This window comes from Delphinapterus leucas, chromosome 5 (genome assembly GCF_059928025.1).
Source record: "Delphinapterus leucas isolate spDelLeu-1000000601 "Yukka" chromosome 5, BTC_Dleu_Yukka2, whole genome shotgun sequence".
Classification (NCBI taxonomy): Eukaryota; Metazoa; Chordata; class Mammalia; order Artiodactyla; family Monodontidae; genus Delphinapterus; species Delphinapterus leucas.
Window position 1 is genome coordinate 5,047,477 of NC_143133.1, and position 18,137 is coordinate 5,065,613.

The 18,137-nt window shown below is 44.9% G+C and overlaps 1 protein-coding gene across 2 annotated transcripts in view; it reads right to left on the bottom strand.

Annotated features, from left to right (window-relative positions):
• NOCT (nocturnin) overlaps positions 1-18,137 on the bottom strand; it is a 33,444-nt gene that overhangs the window by 12,835 nt on the left and 2,472 nt on the right. For both annotated transcript variants that reach the window (XR_016393192.1, XM_022554836.3), the window contains exon 2: positions 167-439. Coding sequence is in view for 1 of the 2 variants with exons in the window: in XM_022554836.3 (XP_022410544.2) it covers positions 167-439 (273 nt within the window). In the remaining variant the exon portion in view is untranslated. The remainder of the gene's footprint in view (positions 1-166; positions 440-18,137) is intronic.

An 18,137-nucleotide genomic window follows, 5' to 3' on the forward strand; every position in this document is an offset into this window, starting at 1 on the left:
CGAAGCAGACACTTCCCCCGAGCACGGAAAGTCTGCACACGTGGAGCGGAAGGAGTACGTCTTCAGCTGATGGATTGGGCAGTGAAAGCCCGACGACACCCCTTCCTAGCCTCCCCGTGTGGGAGCTCCCCAGGCGCCCCGCCCCTCTCCCTGCGCGCAGACGTACCTTGGGCAAGGATGTTCCACTGCATGACCCGGATGGGTGTGTGGCTACTACTGGGGCCGTCGGCCCTCAGATCCACGAAACCCCGCTGGAAGCGGGGAGGCCGCGTGTGCAGGACGGCCCTGCACTCCTCAAGGAGCTCTTTAGGATCAATGGGCTCCAGGTGTTCCGGGTCGGGGGCCACCAGATACTCTGGGTGCTGGGAGGCGGAGCTGCCGTCCAGGGTCTTGGTGAGAGCGCTGTAGAGCCGGCTTGTGCCGCTTCCCATGGGACACGCTGCGGGGAAGGAAAGCACAGTCACTCGCCCGGCTCCTCGCCGGAAGACAAGGCACTTACTGTCCCCGGAAGATGCAGGCTCGCGAGCTCACTTTAGGGCGATGTTGCCACGTTCGCGTTCTACAGGGTGGATTAAAGGAGTTTCCGGGTTCTAGCTTTCTCTTAGGGCGGGTACATGAAATACCGCTGTTGAGATACCTCGATCTTTATGGCTTATTCTAACCTAGGATCTGTCTTTATAATTTACAGACACAGTCTCGTGAAAGCATGGCTAAACAAAATCCATATTCCTTTTTCTGTGCATTTTAAGTGAGAACGTGAAGACCAGTGTGTACAGAGCCAGGTATCAGAAAGCCCAGTTAATCCTGTTCGGTTAGAGCAGGCTGTTGCCCTAGCCATGTCACCTATACAGATGCCTCTGCTGTGGGGAGAAACGGCCGGATTAAGTCCATATCCCACTTCTCGCCCATGCTAACTGTACACCAGGGATCTGGCTCTCTGTGGGACTCCGAACATCACGGAGCAGTATGGTCTGTAATCTACTATCGATTGCCAGACTTATAACAAGTCAGAAACGGGGTTGGGAGCAGAGGGAGTTGCCCACATTTTCTGGGATCCTGGGAGGAGAAAGGGTGAGGAGAGGTGCAGGAGGCACCGTCAGTGCACTTCCGAGGCTTCCTACTGTCATCCAACTGGACATTAACTCACTAAGGAGACTAGAGCACAACCTTCAACAAGTCCGCGTGAGGGGAGCTGTGCCCGCACCTCACTTGTAAGTAGCCACCTGCTCCTTGCGAGGTCAGCCTTGTTGCCTCTTCATTATAGTGTGAGTTAGGGGCACGTTCTACCTGGAACCACCTCCTCGATTCCGTGCGCGGTTCCTGGTATGGAGGAACCTGGATTTCCCTACCCCGTCCAAGTCCTGGCCTCCTCTTGCAGGACACCAAGTTTCCTTCACAAAACGTATTATTTGGCAAGCTGATTGCATCTGAAACTAGCGGTTGATGGAACGTGCTGTAGCAGGTCACAAAAGCAGACTCAAGTGTTCACCACCAAGGGTTAACAAGCATGCAAGCATGCTTTCTATTGTTCCCTTTCCTCAACTCAAAAGTAGTTCCCCAACAAGAAAGCTAGATGGAGGCAAAGAAACACACCAGTTTTCCCAACATACATTTCTGTGCACGTGCAACTGCGAGCAAGCCTGTTCTCTCAAACACACACGCGTGAACACACGCACACACCTGTCCCGAAACTGTTTGATCTGAATATATTAAATTCCTTTTAATAAATCTGTTTGCCTATCTGAGTACATGGGTCCAGAGGAATTTTCTTCTTGGCTGGCAGTACAACTCTGAAAATCTTTCTTCTGTACTTCTAGTTTTTTGGGTTTTTTTTTTTAAGGCAGTAAAAATATTACTCAGCCATAAAAGGAAACGAAATTGAGTTATTTGTAGTGAGGTGGATGGACCTAGAGTCTGTCACAGAGAGTGAAGTAAGTCAGAAAGAGAAAAACAAATACCGTATGCTAACACATATATATGGAATTAAAAAAAAAAGATTCTGATGAATCTAGGGGCAGGACAGGAATAAAGATGCAGACGTAGGGAATGGACTTGAGGACACGGGGAGTGGGAAGGGTAAGCCGGGACAAAGTGAGAGAGTGGCATGGACATATATACACTACCAAATGTAAAACAGATAGCCGGTGGGAAGCAGCCGCATAGCACAGGGAGATCAGCTCGGTGCTCTGTGACCACCTAGAGGGGTGGGATAGGGAGGGTGGGAGGGAGACGCAAGAGGGAGGAGATATGGGGATATATGTATATGTATAGCTGATTCACTTTGTTATACAGCAGAAACTAACACACACACACAAATAAAAAATAAACAAACAAACAAATAAGTAAAAGGCAGTAAAAAGTCCTACTGGGGGCTTCCCTGGTGGCACAGTGGTTAACAATCCGCCTGCCAATGGAGGGGACATGGGTTCGAGCCCTGGTCCAGGAAGATCCCACATGCTGCGGAGCAACTAAGCCTGTGCACCACAACTACTGAGCCTGTGCTCTAGAGCCCGTGTGCCACAACTGCTGAACATGTGAGCCACAACTACTGAGCCCGCGTGCTGCAACTACTGAAGCCCGCACGCCTAGAGCCCGTGCTCTGCAGCAAGAGAAGCCACCGCAATGAGAAGCCCATGCACCGCGATGAAGAGTAGCCCCCGCTCGCTGCAACTAGAGACAGCCCGCGCGCATCACGGAAGACCCAACACAGCCAAAAAATAAAATAAATTGGAAAAAAAAAAAAAAAAAAAAAAAAAGTCCTACTGTTTTCTCAAGTGTGGTTTCCAGATCAGCAGCAGCAGCATCACCCTAACAGTCGACCAAACTGTCACAGGGCGTCACAGCAAATGCACAGGGGCTCCAGTATGTGACATTTGTCAGGCTCTAGGCAAAGGACCAGCTTGACGCAGCTCACTTTCAACAGGACTGCTCTACATCCTTTTAATGCCATCATATCCTTGCCAAGCTGAGTTCTGGGGTAGCTGCTGTGATAAAAAGCAAGTACCACGTGAAAAGGCATGTGAAAAAGAGGGTAGCAGTGTCCAACAGGAGTCGAAGGTTTGAGGAGTTACGTGAAGCCAGAAAGACTATCCCGAGCCACACTTCCTTCTAAAAACTTAGAAAAACCTTCACGTGAAGTGAATAAGGAACAACAGACTGGCGTCTGTTCAGACAATAAACGTGTGCTGGAAACAGACGGCGAGGAAGCCAATCAAAATTATGTCCTGCTGCAAAATGAGCTAAAAGATAAGACAATGACAGAAGAGCCTAAATTAGAAAACTCAGAAGTGAGGCAATACAAGGAATTCGTAACAAAAAACATACCAGAAAGAAATGAGCAGAGAAATCGTTTAAGAGGCAGTGGCAAACATTATGTACTAATTTTAGGCGAAGATGCAACATATCAGGAAATGAAACAAAAACTAAAAATCGAGAAAACTTTTAGGAGCACAAAGTTTCAATCACGCAGGATGAATTAAGTTCTGGAGGTTTAATGTACAGCATGGTGACTACAGTTAACAATAGTGTATTCCATGCTTGACATCCTCTAAAGAGAGGAGATCTAAAGGGATCTCACGTCCCCACTCCCTCAAACACACAGGGTAACTATGTGAGTGAGATATGTTAATTAGCTCGACTGAGGTAATTATTTCACAACGTTTACTAACATCAAAATATCGTGTGGTTTACCTTAAATACATACAATTCTGATTTGTTAATTATACCTCAATAAAGCTGGAAAAAAATAAAGTGAATGGTTTAAGAGGAAAAAATTATGAGGTTAAAAAAAACATGTATCATGGACACACATACCTGAGAATTATCAACCCAGAATGACCAACACCAACTGGGCTGCAAAGAAAAAGAAAAAAAAGAAAAAAATCCCTTGGGCTCTAGGCAAAAGCAGCAAGTGACTTACAAGGACAATTAGAGCATCACCGGACTTCAACTGCAATGTTTTATACCAGAAGAAAATGAAGTTACGTATTTCAAATATACGTCAAACTTTATATATATGGCTCATCAGTACACGAGCCAAGGATTTTACATCCAGCAAAACCGGAACACTGATGCCAGGAGCACTTCTTCCGGAAACTACTAGAGTAGCGGATGGCAAACTGCAGCCAGATGTATGTTAGTGCAGTCCTCAAGCAAAGAATGGTTTTAAAGAGATGTTACACACACACACACACACACACACACACAAAATATGTGACAGGATTGTTTTTGGCCCTCAAAGCCTAAATGTTTACTATCCTGCCCTTTTCAGAAAGGTCTTTGCCACCCCTGGAACTAGAGAACAAGATTTAGACCAAAATGACCAGAGACACTGATTTAAGAACTGGTGGTACTATATTAAACATATAGCTACTTAGAAAATCAAGTCTAAATGAGGTTAAAAGACAGAGTACAATATACAATGGCTATGTGATCTGATAAGCAACCAATGAAGGTTTAGTACACCCAAAAAAAGCATGCGGGTGGGGGGGAGCAGGGACCAGAAAGAAGCAAGCATATTCAATTAAAATTTGTTTAACTGTTTTTAGGGAATTCCCTGGCGGTCCAGTGGTTAGGACTCTGCCCTTCCACTGCAGGGAGCATGGGTTCGATCCCTGGTCGGGGAACTAAAGATTCCCATAAGCCGTGCACGGTGCGGCAAAACAAAACAGAAAAACTCCAAAAAACACAATCCACAACACAAAACACTGATAATTTGGACTTTATCAAAATTAAAAAAAAAATTGTCTTCAGCGATCATAATTAGTAATGGTAGTATTAGAATTCTTATTCTGAGACTGTTGTGTAGATGTGAGATGAAGCAGATTGGATATTCTAATTTCATCATTCCCTGTTGTCCTTTTTTGGTTTGGTCTTAGAAATGTATTTATAGGCTATTAGCTACAACATTCAAGGAAAACACTCTTGTTAAAGCCGGCTCATTTTGGACCAAGAGTGGATTATTAAATCTTGTCATTCACCTTATTTGTGACTTTTGGTGGTTTTCAAAAATTAAATTTACCATCAAAGGACAAAGCTTTGCAGCAAAAAAGAGGAAGGATGTACTGCATCATGGGTATCAAAGCAGCAGTTCCAGTCCCAGCTCTACCACCATTCAGCTGTGCCACTCTCCAGAGCTGCTGACAAGGCTTGTTAAGTGACCATAATTTCTTTAAGATTATTTGGAAAATGCATCTAGGTTAGAAGAGGCAGCAATTTCAAAATAGTACTTCTACTAGAGCGCACACACACCTCTATTAAGAAAACTTGCGTATGTTATTCAAAATGACTTTTATTCCCCTCAAATTTGAGTCCCCAAATGGACAATTTCTGTTGGGTATAATAAAAGTACTCTGGAATGCACTAAAGGTTGTCTTTTCAAAAATTTTACTGACATAGACCCTTTGCTCTTGTTTCACTAGATTCATTTACCCAAGAAAGAGAATCGGGCAAAGTTTCAACTAAGAGACTGGGCAGAGGGGGATTTCAGGGCATATTTACTATAGTCCTGTCTCTCCTCCTTAGGTCTTACCCTAAGACGGGTCCCCTTGATGGACAGATGCAAGCCTGAATACCCTGTTTAATAAGAAGCCAGCCTAGGACATGCCTTCTGATACCAAAGTACCTGGGAAGCTGATCAACCAATCGGCTTCTCGCACAGAGAGCAAGGCGTCAGGACAGAGATACATGGTCCTGGAAGATGGCTCCACCCTCCTCCTAGACAGCAAGGCTCTGCTCCTGCTGGGCACTCCGCATTCTGCCCGGCCCTGCAGGTTACTCTCTCGGCCAGTGGGCACTGGCAAAACTAATCTCCACAACCTAATCTAACCCTGCAGTCCTCAGGAACCATGTGTCTGCAGTATGCTGATTTTACATTCTTATTTCTTGTTCTCTGAACTTTGGGAAGAACGCTCCACACCTAAAAAACATGAGCTGATCTTTTCTCTCAAGAAGTGTCTGGTTAAAGATTAATATATACATAAATTAACAAGAGAAAAAGTGAATGCATGCTGTGTGGAATGGGCTGGGGTATAGTAAGGGCTAAACCCATCAGGATGGATAAGAGTAATGAGAAAAGGACTTCAAAAAAGGACTCAGGATATTCAGCTCTCATTCCTGACTCCACCACTTCCTTGGTAGGTGGCCACCATAAGCCCCTGCCTTGCTCTCTCAGACACCGCTCTGGTCCACAGGGAGATACATCACTGAACAGACTAAAATCTCTCTCCTTATTGGCTATGGGGCTTATTTTGTACGGGGGAGAGACAAACAAGGCGATAGACATTTTGTCATATGCTGAGAAGTGCTTTGGAGCAAAATAAAAAGGTGAAAGGGGAGACAAGGAATGCTAGGGACTGGAAGTTGCTAATTTATACAGGACGCTCAAGGAAGTCTCACTAAAGGTTACAGAGATCTGTCATAAGGAAACCAGTCTTAGAGAAATCCAAGAACATTCTGGGCAGAGGGAATGGTGAATGCAAAAGCCCCGAGGAAGGGGGCTTCCCTGGTGGCGCAGTGGTTGAGAGTCCGCCTGCCGATGCAGGGAACGCGGGTTCGTGCCCCGGTTCCGGGAAGATCCCACATGCCGCGGAGTGGCTGGGCCCGTGAGCCATGGCCGCTGAGCCTGCGCGTCCGGAGCCTGTGCTCCGCAACGGGAGAGGCCGCAGCAGTGAGAGGCCCGGGTACCGCAAAAAAAAAAAAAAAAAAAAAAAGTTTCCAAGGTGGCTGGCGGAGCGACCAGAAGGGTGAAGCTGCCAATACAAGTTAGGAAGACGGGGTGGGATCTGCCGTAAGACATGACTAATGCTCAGGAGAGAGGTGCAAACTGGAAATGAACACGTGCAAGACGTCTGGCCCAGACGAGGACTCAGCTCTGGATCAGACTGGGGAGGGTGTGGTGAAAATCTGCAAAGAAGGCAAAGGCCAGGGGCAGGACAATCGGGAGAGCAAAGTAGAGAAAGTTTCGTCCACGAGGGAGCTGTGTCCTGTGTCAAGGGCTACTGATAGTTCAAGGAAAATGAAGACTGAGCACAGCTCAGATCTGGATTCAGCGACATGGGAAACGTTGGTGAATTTAACGACAGCGATTTTTGATTTTGGGTGGAGGTGCTGGCACAACAGGACAGAGAGTAGAGATGTATTTTGAGAAAATCTTGCCCCCCTCGCCCCAAAAAGGAGAGAAACGGAACGGTGGCTGGAGATGGAGGCTTGAGAATTTGGGGAAGCTGCTGTATCATGTTTGTTTGCTAAGGGGGTGACACAGCAGAGGGAGAAACCCACGAGGCAGGAGAGTTCAGGCATGACGACACGAGGAAGCCGACAAGTCCTCCCCCAAAACGATTATCAACCCGGACGAGAGTCTCAAAACCAGCCATTTCAGTGCTCTGGATGGAGACCAAAGGCATACAACGAACTGAGAAGCTTTTATTCACGAAAGCTATTGAACTTCAGTTAAGGACAGTGCTAGCCTGTGCCCGGTCCGGCCGGGGCTGGTGCCACCCCTCCCCCTCAGCTCCATGGAAGTATTCAACTAGGGCGGCAAGGTACTAAATTAAGTTAAAACCTGCCCAAAAGCGAGGCCCAGGCCCTGATGGCTTCGCTGGTGAGTCTATCAAATATTTAAATAAGAAGTAGCAAGCCTTCACAAACTCCCACGTACTGCTTCCCACGTATAGCCACTCTGGAAGACAGTTTGGCAGTTTTAAAAATACACGTAGAATTCATGCCCCTAGGTATTTACCTAAGTGAACTTAAGTGCATTCAGGAATATGTATGCAGGGACTTCCCTGGTGGCACAGTGATTAAGAATCCGCCTGCCAATGCAGGGGACACGGGTTCGAGCCCTGGTCCTTAGCGTGTGGAAGACCCCACATGATGCGGAGCAACGACGGCCGTGTGCCACAACTGCTGAAGCCCGCGCGCCTAGAGCCCATGCTCCGCAACAAGGGAAGCCACCGCAATGAGAAGCCCGCGCACTAAAACGAAGAAACGAAGAGTAGCCCCCGCTCGCCACAACTAGAGAAAAACCCATGTGCAGCTATGAACGCAGCCAAAAACAAATAAATTAAAAAAAAAAAAAAGAAAAAAGGAATCCCATGGTACTGAGCTGGAGTCAGAGATATCAGCCTGAATTCATGTTTCACTTACTATACATATATAGATGTGTAGATACAGAGATAATTAGCGATGTGGACGGCTGTGTTTTCCCACTTGCCGTCTGCCACGAGCTAATCATTTGCTTAATTAATGCTAACCATCCACCTGCTTTTTTCCCATGCTACAAAGGTCTATTTTATATCTTTATATGTCCGGGGTTATTGTGAGGATAGAAACATAAATCTAAAACATTTTGGTAAGATATAACATTACTTCTTAAGGAATTCTGTTTGATTTTTTTGTGGGACCCTAGGAGGTCCTGATGCCTCGTCACGCCCCAGCAGATAAGGTACTTCTGTAGCAATGAACGCTTTCAGTTAAAACTGTCATTTTTTACATGATGCTACGTAAACACATATAATAAATACACATGAATGTTTATATATTTACATGTATAACATAAGCTATACCTAGCCAATAAGTATAAAAATCGAAACGGACACATCCACAACTCAGCATGCACACACGGCACACACAGATATCTAAGAGGAGCTTCACAGAACAGCGTTTTTCTGCATGACATCTGGGCCATTTTCTGGTGCATTCCATTTCTTTTTTTAAAAAATGCTGGTCGTGACCCGACTACGTTTGGTTTCCGACCCACCGATGGGGCGCCGCTCCAGCAGCAGCTGCGGGCGTGGCTCATGGGCCACTGGGGATGTCTGAGACGCTTGGAGCCACGCACGGCCAAGGTGTTCACGACGCCGAGCCCCCGCGTGCCGTTTGCTCTGTCTTGGTGCTTGTTCTCCGCACCGCCGCCCCGTCGGCACGTCCCGGCACCGAGCGGCCCCGGGCTCCACTGGTGGCCACTGTGCGCATCCCCATCACTCAGGGTTTTACTTTAAAATGTCCCTTAGTGAGGCAGTAGTAAGTATCTCTGTTAAATGTGCAGCCTCGATGACATATCTTTAATATGTGACAAAATGGAGCGTCCACGGAAACACTTACGCTGCACGCAAAATACGCTGCCTTAAGGAGAAGCGCTCGCGTGAGCGTCTGAGCTGCAAAATGAACTCGGCCCTGTCTTCATGGGATACCACTTCACCTCGAAGAGCCGACAAACTATAGCTCATCACATATGGACACGAGGCAGACACTTACCCACAAAAACGTAAGAAGAAGTCAGCCTGTCACTTGAAGGAAAACAACGGACAGAGTTTGTGCCCACGAGGAAAACTTCTGGAAAACGTATCTGCCATCAGGAGCCTGACAAGTCCCCAGTACTTAAAAAAAGTTTCTGACAAGATGGGTGGCGAGAGTAGCTACAGTTATTTCTATACTGTGTAACGCTTGGAAGATCTGCATAACCCAGTGAAACGACATTTCCCAAATAACCAATACCAAAAGTTCACTGATATATATGGTATCAGATTCCAAGTCACAAATAACTACGTATTAACATAGAGACTACCACAAAAAAAGACTATCCACGATTATCTTGTAAGGCTATTAAAATACTTTTTTCCAATTATATTATCTGTGAGAGACTCAATTTTCTTCATATATTTTAACCAAACCATATCACAACATATTGAATGGAGAAGCAGACACGAGAATACGGCTGTCTCCTATTAAGCCAGACTTTAAAGAGATTTCCAAAAATGTCAAACAGTGCCACTCTTTCGCTAACTTTCTTTTTGTCTTGGAAAACAGTTCAAAAGTGTTACTTATGTTAACACTGATTTTACTATTAAATGACTTGATAAACATTTAAAAATTCTCGTCTTACTTTCTAACACGATATATAAACATAGGTCATATTAATTATGTTATATATTAACCCACACAGACAAAATTCTGTGGGACCCTCCGTATTTTTTAAGATTGCGAAGGGGTCCAGAGAACAAAAGGTGAGACTGTCTCTTCTAGACCAACCGTCACCTGAGTGTAGACATCCCGTTCCAGGGGATACAAGCAAAGCAATCCCCGGGGAGAAAATGAGAACTAAAAAAGGTGAAATGAAATAACAGAAAGTAGACATGTCTGTAATTCACACAGAGCACGTATCTGAATTTTTCTCAAACTGACAGAGCATCTGATCACAAAAGGTGGGAGAGGTCACTGCTGCTAGGCTGTCTCCAGGGCACTCCAGAGACTAGTACTATCTCCAAATCACGGACAAGCTTCCCTGACCTCTGTCTTTATATTTCTAAGCTAGATTTTCCATAACTCAAAAATATTCTTCTCATAAAGTCAGGTTACTGAACCAAATCAGAACGGATCTGGGGAAGTCCCAATTCATTTCTTCCCGTCTTCAGTTATTCTTTTCGGCTTTTATCCTAAGAACATACGAGCTTACTCAGTTATTTTTCAAGGCTTTATTTCCTAAAACTTTCTGGTAACATAGAGACATCAATTCAAAGGAAGTGCTAGGGAATTAATAACTCAAAGCGGACACCACGGAGACTTCACATGCTATTTCTGTACTTATAACACCGTCGTAGCAAGGCTCAGAGCCACCCAGGAACTGCTAGGTGGTAAGGCAAGTTATTTAAATTTGAGAACAAAGGAACGCTGAAGAGCACGCGACACCCTCTGCCCCTCCCCCACCCTGAGGATGACGCCCCTGACGGCTAATGACTGCTGGATGCTTACTATGCACCACTCGCAAATTAGGTAATTCTCATTACATTCCTTGGAGGTAGCCACTCTGATTATGCCCCTTTTACGAGGAGGAGGGATCACTTAGTAACAACTCTCTCACCTGTTTTTTAAAAAGTCATTTTTTCTTTTAGAGTATCGACCGTTTAAAAAAATCTTTTCACACATAAATACAAGTCCAATTCCAAAATTGCTTGCCTTTCTGCTGAGGTTTTATACCTTAATAGGGGTTGCCATTCAGGGCTTTAAAACGATTGTCACAGGTTCAGAACAGCAACATGGAAAGCCACTTTCCTGAGGCAAGGCAGCACAAACAATTCATCCAGGTGGCTGCTGAGATACTGGAAGGCATGAAATCTTGACAAAACCTCTACTGAACTTTTATTTGGCACTCATACTAGCTCCTGGGTCGAATTTTACATGTGTTTGGAGTGTTATTTATTTGACCCCAGATTATATTCGGTTTTTGCCCCAAATTCATTTTTTTCCAGCCACTTTACTTAGAGAAAGTTATCGGCCATCACTTCAATGTAATGCACATGATGTAATTTATACAGGCAAAAGGCAGGTGATAACAGCTTTATCTCTCATGCCTCTATTTCTCATTTAGCTGCACCGCTCCCATCTCTTGCCGTCTCCCAATCCTATAAGCATATTTCCATATACACCGAGAACTGGATGCCTGCATTCCGTGATGATATGATGGCGATGAACAAATACGTCGCTATTTCACTTTACAGGAATAACTCTTCTTACCTTTGTTAACAGCCTTTAAAGGTCTGCCAGAGAATTCAGATTATTTAGGTTCCAGAAATACAGCAGTGGTATGTCAACTTCCCCCACTTTGTCATCCCTTTATTTTCCTAATAAAGCAAAAGTGGGCTAATTACTAAAATACAGAATACATTTACTCTTCAAGCTACTGATAACTAAAGCAACTCTAAAGCAACAGGCAGACCACCACGTAAGTTCCTAAGAGTGCCAGCCATCAGAGGCAAATGATCAGGGGTTTAATGAAAACACCTTCAATCAATAACTAGACGGCTGGATGAGAACCCAAACAGTTGAGACCTGAACTGACTGGGCTGACCACCCCAAGCAGTCCTAACAGCACTCAGAAATCTCAGCACAAAGACCTCTCTCCACGTAACATTTCTCTACTTACCCAGCAACTGCTTCTTCTAGAGTCTGCCCAAACCATTCAGTCCGTTAATAATTTCTCACAACCAGCCTGAGCTCAGTCTCCTGAAACGATGGCTTGGCAAAAATACTGGTTAAAAAGCAAAAACTGAAGAAAGGCCAGGATTCTCTGGGTCCAACGCCTGAGAAGCTGCTGGAGCTGACCAGCCTTGGGCCCGCGGAAACCTCCAAGCGTAAACTACCCAGAAGTGTAAAGCACAGACGTCACGGGAAGGCATCACTGAACAGCGGGCCTGTGCTGCCACCTACTGGCCGCGTGCTGAACCACCTCGGAAAGTTCAGACGGGCTAACCCAGCAGCTAGCTTTCACTGGGCTCCTTAGAGCAGCTTCCTGAACACACGCGGCCACCTTCAAGACAGTCACAAGATAACCATCGACCTAAAACAGCCTGGGTGTTGGATATGTGGTATAGTTCGTATTTACTGAAGGAGTCAAAGGTTCACAGCCCCCCACCTCACAGCTTCATGGAGCGAGCCCCAGTGGCTCCCTTTTTCTTACACGTGGCCTTCTTCTCTTACTTAAATGACCCTTGACATTTGAACTACAATCCCTGTCCTTCCCTCATTAGTTCTATGAGGAATAGGGACTACATCTGCCTTGATTACCACTTCCCCTGGTAGCCGGTACCCGGCCTAGCGCTTTAAGAACGTTGATAAAAGAAAGGATGGCAAGTGACAGCAAAGTGTTAATTAAGGACCCCTGTCAAACACGGGCAGAAGAACCGCCTTACGTTGGTAGAGCCCTTTATGGTGCACTAGGCACTTTTACTTGCTGAGACACCTGTTACCCTCTCAAGAACCCCTTGGCTATTTTATAGATGAGGCTCAGAAGTGACTTGTCCGGAGCCACTCACTGTTAAATGTACTCTATATTTTTGGAATTTTGCGAGACTGTAGTCAGGGCCCTCTCTTTGTGTTTATGTACCCGTATCAGCCAGAACACCGAAACTCAAAACAGTGCAACACGTCCCCGGCAGGTCCGCCTGGTAAATGCACACAACCACCTTCAAGTTCTGTGACGCAGTGTGGACTTGTAGTACATTACACTCCCTGGGTCCTAGAGACCGGGTTCCAAGCATGGGAAAGCCTTACGGCGAAAGCTTTCACTTTTCTCAGTGAGGCAAGATGGTCTTAAACACATGGACTCGGGTTAGGCTGCGCCTCGTTTCAAATCCCGGTTCCTCCTTTACTAATCAGATCCTGACCAAGGTATTTACCTCTGTGGCTCACTTTCTTCACTGAGTTACTGGCCGCTGAATTAAACTAGCTATACCCAGCACATTCGAAATGGGAGCTAAATGTTAGCTATTTTGTTACTGTCAGTGAAGCGCACTTTCTGGGTTTACAGAGAAGCTACTTTTAACATTTGAGAGTCCAGCATGTGCCATACTCCTTGCATGTGCTTTCATTACTCTTTCCAACAATCCAGCAAAGTAGGTATCGTGTTTGCCCACTTTTATAAACACGGAGACTGAGGTTAAGCGATTACCTGGTTTTCTCAGGATTGCACAACTGGCAAAGGGTCAGGCCCTGGGGAAGGCTGCCTGCACCCTGGACCGCTGCTCGGCAGCATCCCTGATAGCGCTGGTCCAGAGTCAGGACAACTGGATGGAGCCACGCCAGGGGTGCGCACGGGGTCAAGAGGTCGAATTCCACCACCTCTGCGAGAACGTCACGAGGACGTCACCGCTGTCACGGTGCGCACGCCGGCACAGCACAAAGTGTACAAAGCGGTGTAATGACCCACACGGCGTTACTAGAGATATCAAGTGAAGGTCATGGCTCTCCACCTAGCGTGTCTAAAAATACAAGATCCTAGACACAGTGTGACAATCCCAACGACCTCTGCTGGGCAGCAGTCACAGACAGGAACGCCCAAGTGTCTTCCAGACAAGGCTAAGCTGTACCTTCAGTCACGCCCGATTCATCTAGAAAATACGGCTAAGGGAAAGAGAAACCCCTCCACGATGAACGCTGAGGTTAACCTGTTAAAACTGGTGCTCGATTGTTAGTGGCCTGGCCAAGCACTTCCACAAGCCCGGCTTTTCTAGCAGAACGCTCTGAAGTGAAACTGAAAAGGCAGAAATGAAAAGAATCTGGTGGGACAGCAGCTCTCCACTAAGACATCAGGTCTGTGTTACTACCTGATGCCCATCACTGACGCTCCGGGGATACTCGAGAAGTGGGCCAGGTTTACAGCTACGAATGGAAACATGGAGTATGGGGCCAAGAGGACAATTCTGCTGGTATTTTTCCCTCTAGATCAGAGGTCCACACACCACAGCCCGTGAGCCACATCTGGCCAGTGCCCTGTATTTGTGCTACCTGTGATCTTTGACATTTTTAAATGGTTGGAAAAAAAACCTAATAATATTTCATGATGTGAAAATCATATGAAATCCACACTTCAATGTCCATAAATAAGGTTTATGTATTGTCTGTGGCTGCTTCCACACTACAGCAGCAGGGATGAACAGTTTCAAGAGATATTTGGTCTATGAATCCTAAAATACACATAGCTACATTTATTTACAACTACACAGGACACAATGTAAGACGAGGCTTCTGTGAGAAGAAGGAGTGGAGAACTAGAAAATGCCCAGAAATTGGAAACGACTGCAAAATAGACACGCTCAGAAAATCTCACGAAATAGAGATAAAAGGCTTGAAAAAATGAGAGGAGCCATAGAGGGTGGATCCATATGGACAACATTGTTGAACTTTTCAATAACATGAGAAGGGGGGATGATACAGTGATGAATATGATAAAATAACCCAAGAAATAGTAGAAAATCTTCCTGTGCTAAAGCATGGGATGTCCTTAGACTGAATGGGCTCACCTGACCTGAGACATCTATCCTGACAGAACTTTTGAACACCAAGGACAAGCAAGCCTAAACTTCTGGGGATAACCAGTACTGACAAAGACATTCAAGCTCTGAGGGAAAATATTTTTATTAATGGGCATGTGTTACTTGTGTAATTTAAAATATTATTTTAAAAAACTATCATGAGGAAAAGCTGCTCAGCATCACTAATTATTAGAGAAATGCAAATCAAAACTACAATGAGGTATCACCTCGCACCGGTCAGAATGGACATCATCAAAAAATCTACAAACAGTAAATGCTGGAGAGGGTGTGGAGAAAAGGGAACCCTCTTGCACTGCTGGTGGGAATGCAAATTGATACAGCCACTATGGAGAACAGTATGGAAGTTCCTTAAAAAACTAAAAATAGAGCTAGCTACCATATGAGCCAGCAATCCCACTACTGGGCATATACCCGGAGAAAACCATAATTCAAAACGACACATGCACCCCAATGTTCATTGCTGCGCTATTTACAACAGCCAGGACATGGAAGCAACCTAAATGCCTATCGACAGACAAATGGATAAAGAAGATGTGGTACATATATACAATGGAACGTTACTCAGCCATAAAAAGAAACGAAATTGGGTCATTTGCAGAGACATGGATGGATCCAGAGACTGTCATACAGAGTGAAGTAAGTCAGAAAGAGAAAAACAAATATCGTATATTAACGCATGCATGTGGAACCTAGAAAAATGGTACGGATGAACCGGTTTGCGGGGCAGAAATAGAGACACAGATGTAGGGCACCAACATATGGACATCAAGGGGGAAAGTGGCAGGGTGGTGCTGGGATGAACTGGGAGATTGGGATTGACATGTATACACTAATATGTCTAACCAAGAAGAACCTGCTGTATAAAAAAATAAAATTCAAAAAAGAAAAAAACGATCATGAAAATTTTCCAAATAAAATTCAGCATGAACCACCTAAAAGAGAAATGCACATCAACCTTGAATTGCTAAGTATTCATCAAGTGTGATAACCATTCACGTGGTTATCAAGGTCCTATGAATCCCGATTAGAGTGACTCCTAACAATAAATATATATACTGAGTCTCCCTCCTCCTTCCAAGAACCTGAATATACCTGCCTCACCTCTTTTAGCAAACATCCCGTCACAGGAACCTACAGAGTATATAGTTATCCACCTACCTACTCTATAAATTGTACACTCCCGTTACAATGTCAGTGTCAAGTTCTGTCTCACTGAACTTTCACAAATACACCAGTTCTTTCCTTTCCTTGAAGCTTGCTTTTGCTCAGGTAAACACTCTTGCTCAGGCGTCTCCTGAATTGTCTTAGGCCCCAAGCTCACAACTCTTAACACTCGTCCAGAATTCTCTCCGGGTTTCCCAAACTTTCCAGGAGGAACAAGTACCTCTAGGAGTGGAGCTTATAAAAGACTCCCTAGGCTTTCCAGAGAATCACCCGGGGCATTTGTTAAACACAACGCAGCCAGGATTCTCAGGAAAAACTGATTCAAGTAGACAGGTGAAAGGCCCAGATGATTCTCAAGTACCCCTTTTCCCAGGGTGTTCATCGCTGTTCCCATACCTGCCGCCTTCTTCTGGCACATGGTCTTCTCTCACCCTCCTTTCTTGCATTTCAAAGCAAAGTTTTTATCCAACAAATCTAGCCACACTCACGTCTTTCTTCTCAATCTCTGCTGCAATTAGTCATGAGAAGCAATAAAATATTTGGCCTTTTAAGTGTGCTATGTTCAGTAATACTTGCGGATCAATTGATACCAATTTATCTTATTGATTTTCTCCCTCTAGGTAAAGTCCAGCAAGCGAAGTTAAACGATTTGCAAATGTTCATACAAGTGTGTTGAATGTGAGTCTGGAGCCACGGTTACTAATTCAAAAGCCCCCAATAACTCACTGTATTTAAGCTCTTACCATTAAATGCTACAGGAAAACAATACCTTGGTTCTCCTACAAAGAAAGCAATTTATTTTTGTAGAAGCTTGATAATTACAAGCTTTTGCATTTCTTCTCTCTCATAAGCAGCTTACTCACACCATTAAGGGACATACTAAATAAAGCCGCCTCCTCCAATGAGCCGGTATTTGCTTTTAAAATTGTACCAAGAAAAAAAGCAACATGTTCCAGTGATGGAGAACAGTAATTCAGCCAGCTCTTCATTAGCTGAGGAGGGAGGCATTTATAAACCCACAGATGACACCGGACCAGTACAGTCATCCAGCACAGTAACTGTGGCAACTGCTACTTCTTTATGGGGGCTGCTGTCCTTCCATGAGAAAAGGTAGCAAAACACTGCTAGGTCCCCCTTTAAATTCTAATAACCCAGCATTTGATGACTGCAAAGAGGCTGCACTCATCTTTCCAGTGACCTCTGATTGCCAAGGGGCGTTAAGTTAGGAAGGAACTGATTATCAAATGGGGTCAAGTGTGGGGCTTTATTACCCATTCCCCACTGCAAAAAGGTGCTGAAGGGAAGAGTAGCTTCAGTTCCCTGAAGGTTTCTCTAGCCAGATGTCTAAACCTTGGGGCCTGTAAGCATAATCTGGTTATTACTGTTGCTATTTTGTTAAGTAATGTGGGATCTGGGGCCCACCGGTAACAATCCTGTTTAGTAAGTCTACAGTAGGATCTATGAATCTGCATTTATTTAAAAAGCACCTAATGCTGGTTCTGAGGCTCTTTGGGAAACATTTTGCAAGGTATCTCTTCTCTCACCCTGACACATCCATGCCTCATGCCTTCCACTGTGCTCCTGGCTTTTCCCAAGCAAAGTGTTCTAATCTCTTTCCGTCCTAAACTGCACTTCAAGGCCCAGCTCAAATGCCAACCACGTTTTGAAGCCGAAAAAGATCACCACTGCTAAAAGAGACTTTGCACTCTCTGGCATCCTTGTGCCATTTGCAAACCTTTAATTGTAACAGACTAAGAATAAAAGGTGTTTGATTTCATTAAACAGTCATGTCTTTGTGCAAAACTCACCTCTCTTACTGGGCACTAAACTCCTTAGAGGCAGGCTAAGTCTCACGTTCTTTTTTACCTCCTATAATAAAGCACCTACAGAGTGAGACAGACTGTAAGTTTTTGAATGAATGAGTGATCAAGCGATGAGCTGATGAACGCATTCATGAGTGTCTTCCAACAAGTAGCTGAAGCGAAAACTGCGCAGAAGCCGGAAAATTGCCTAGATCTTGTCGTAGTAACTGTCTATAATAGTTTACAATAGTTTAACTACCATAAAATCCTTCAATTTCCTTCTAAAACTTCAGGGGACTTCCAGAAAGTTCATTAAACACCTTTCTGGGTCCAAAGCCTAAGA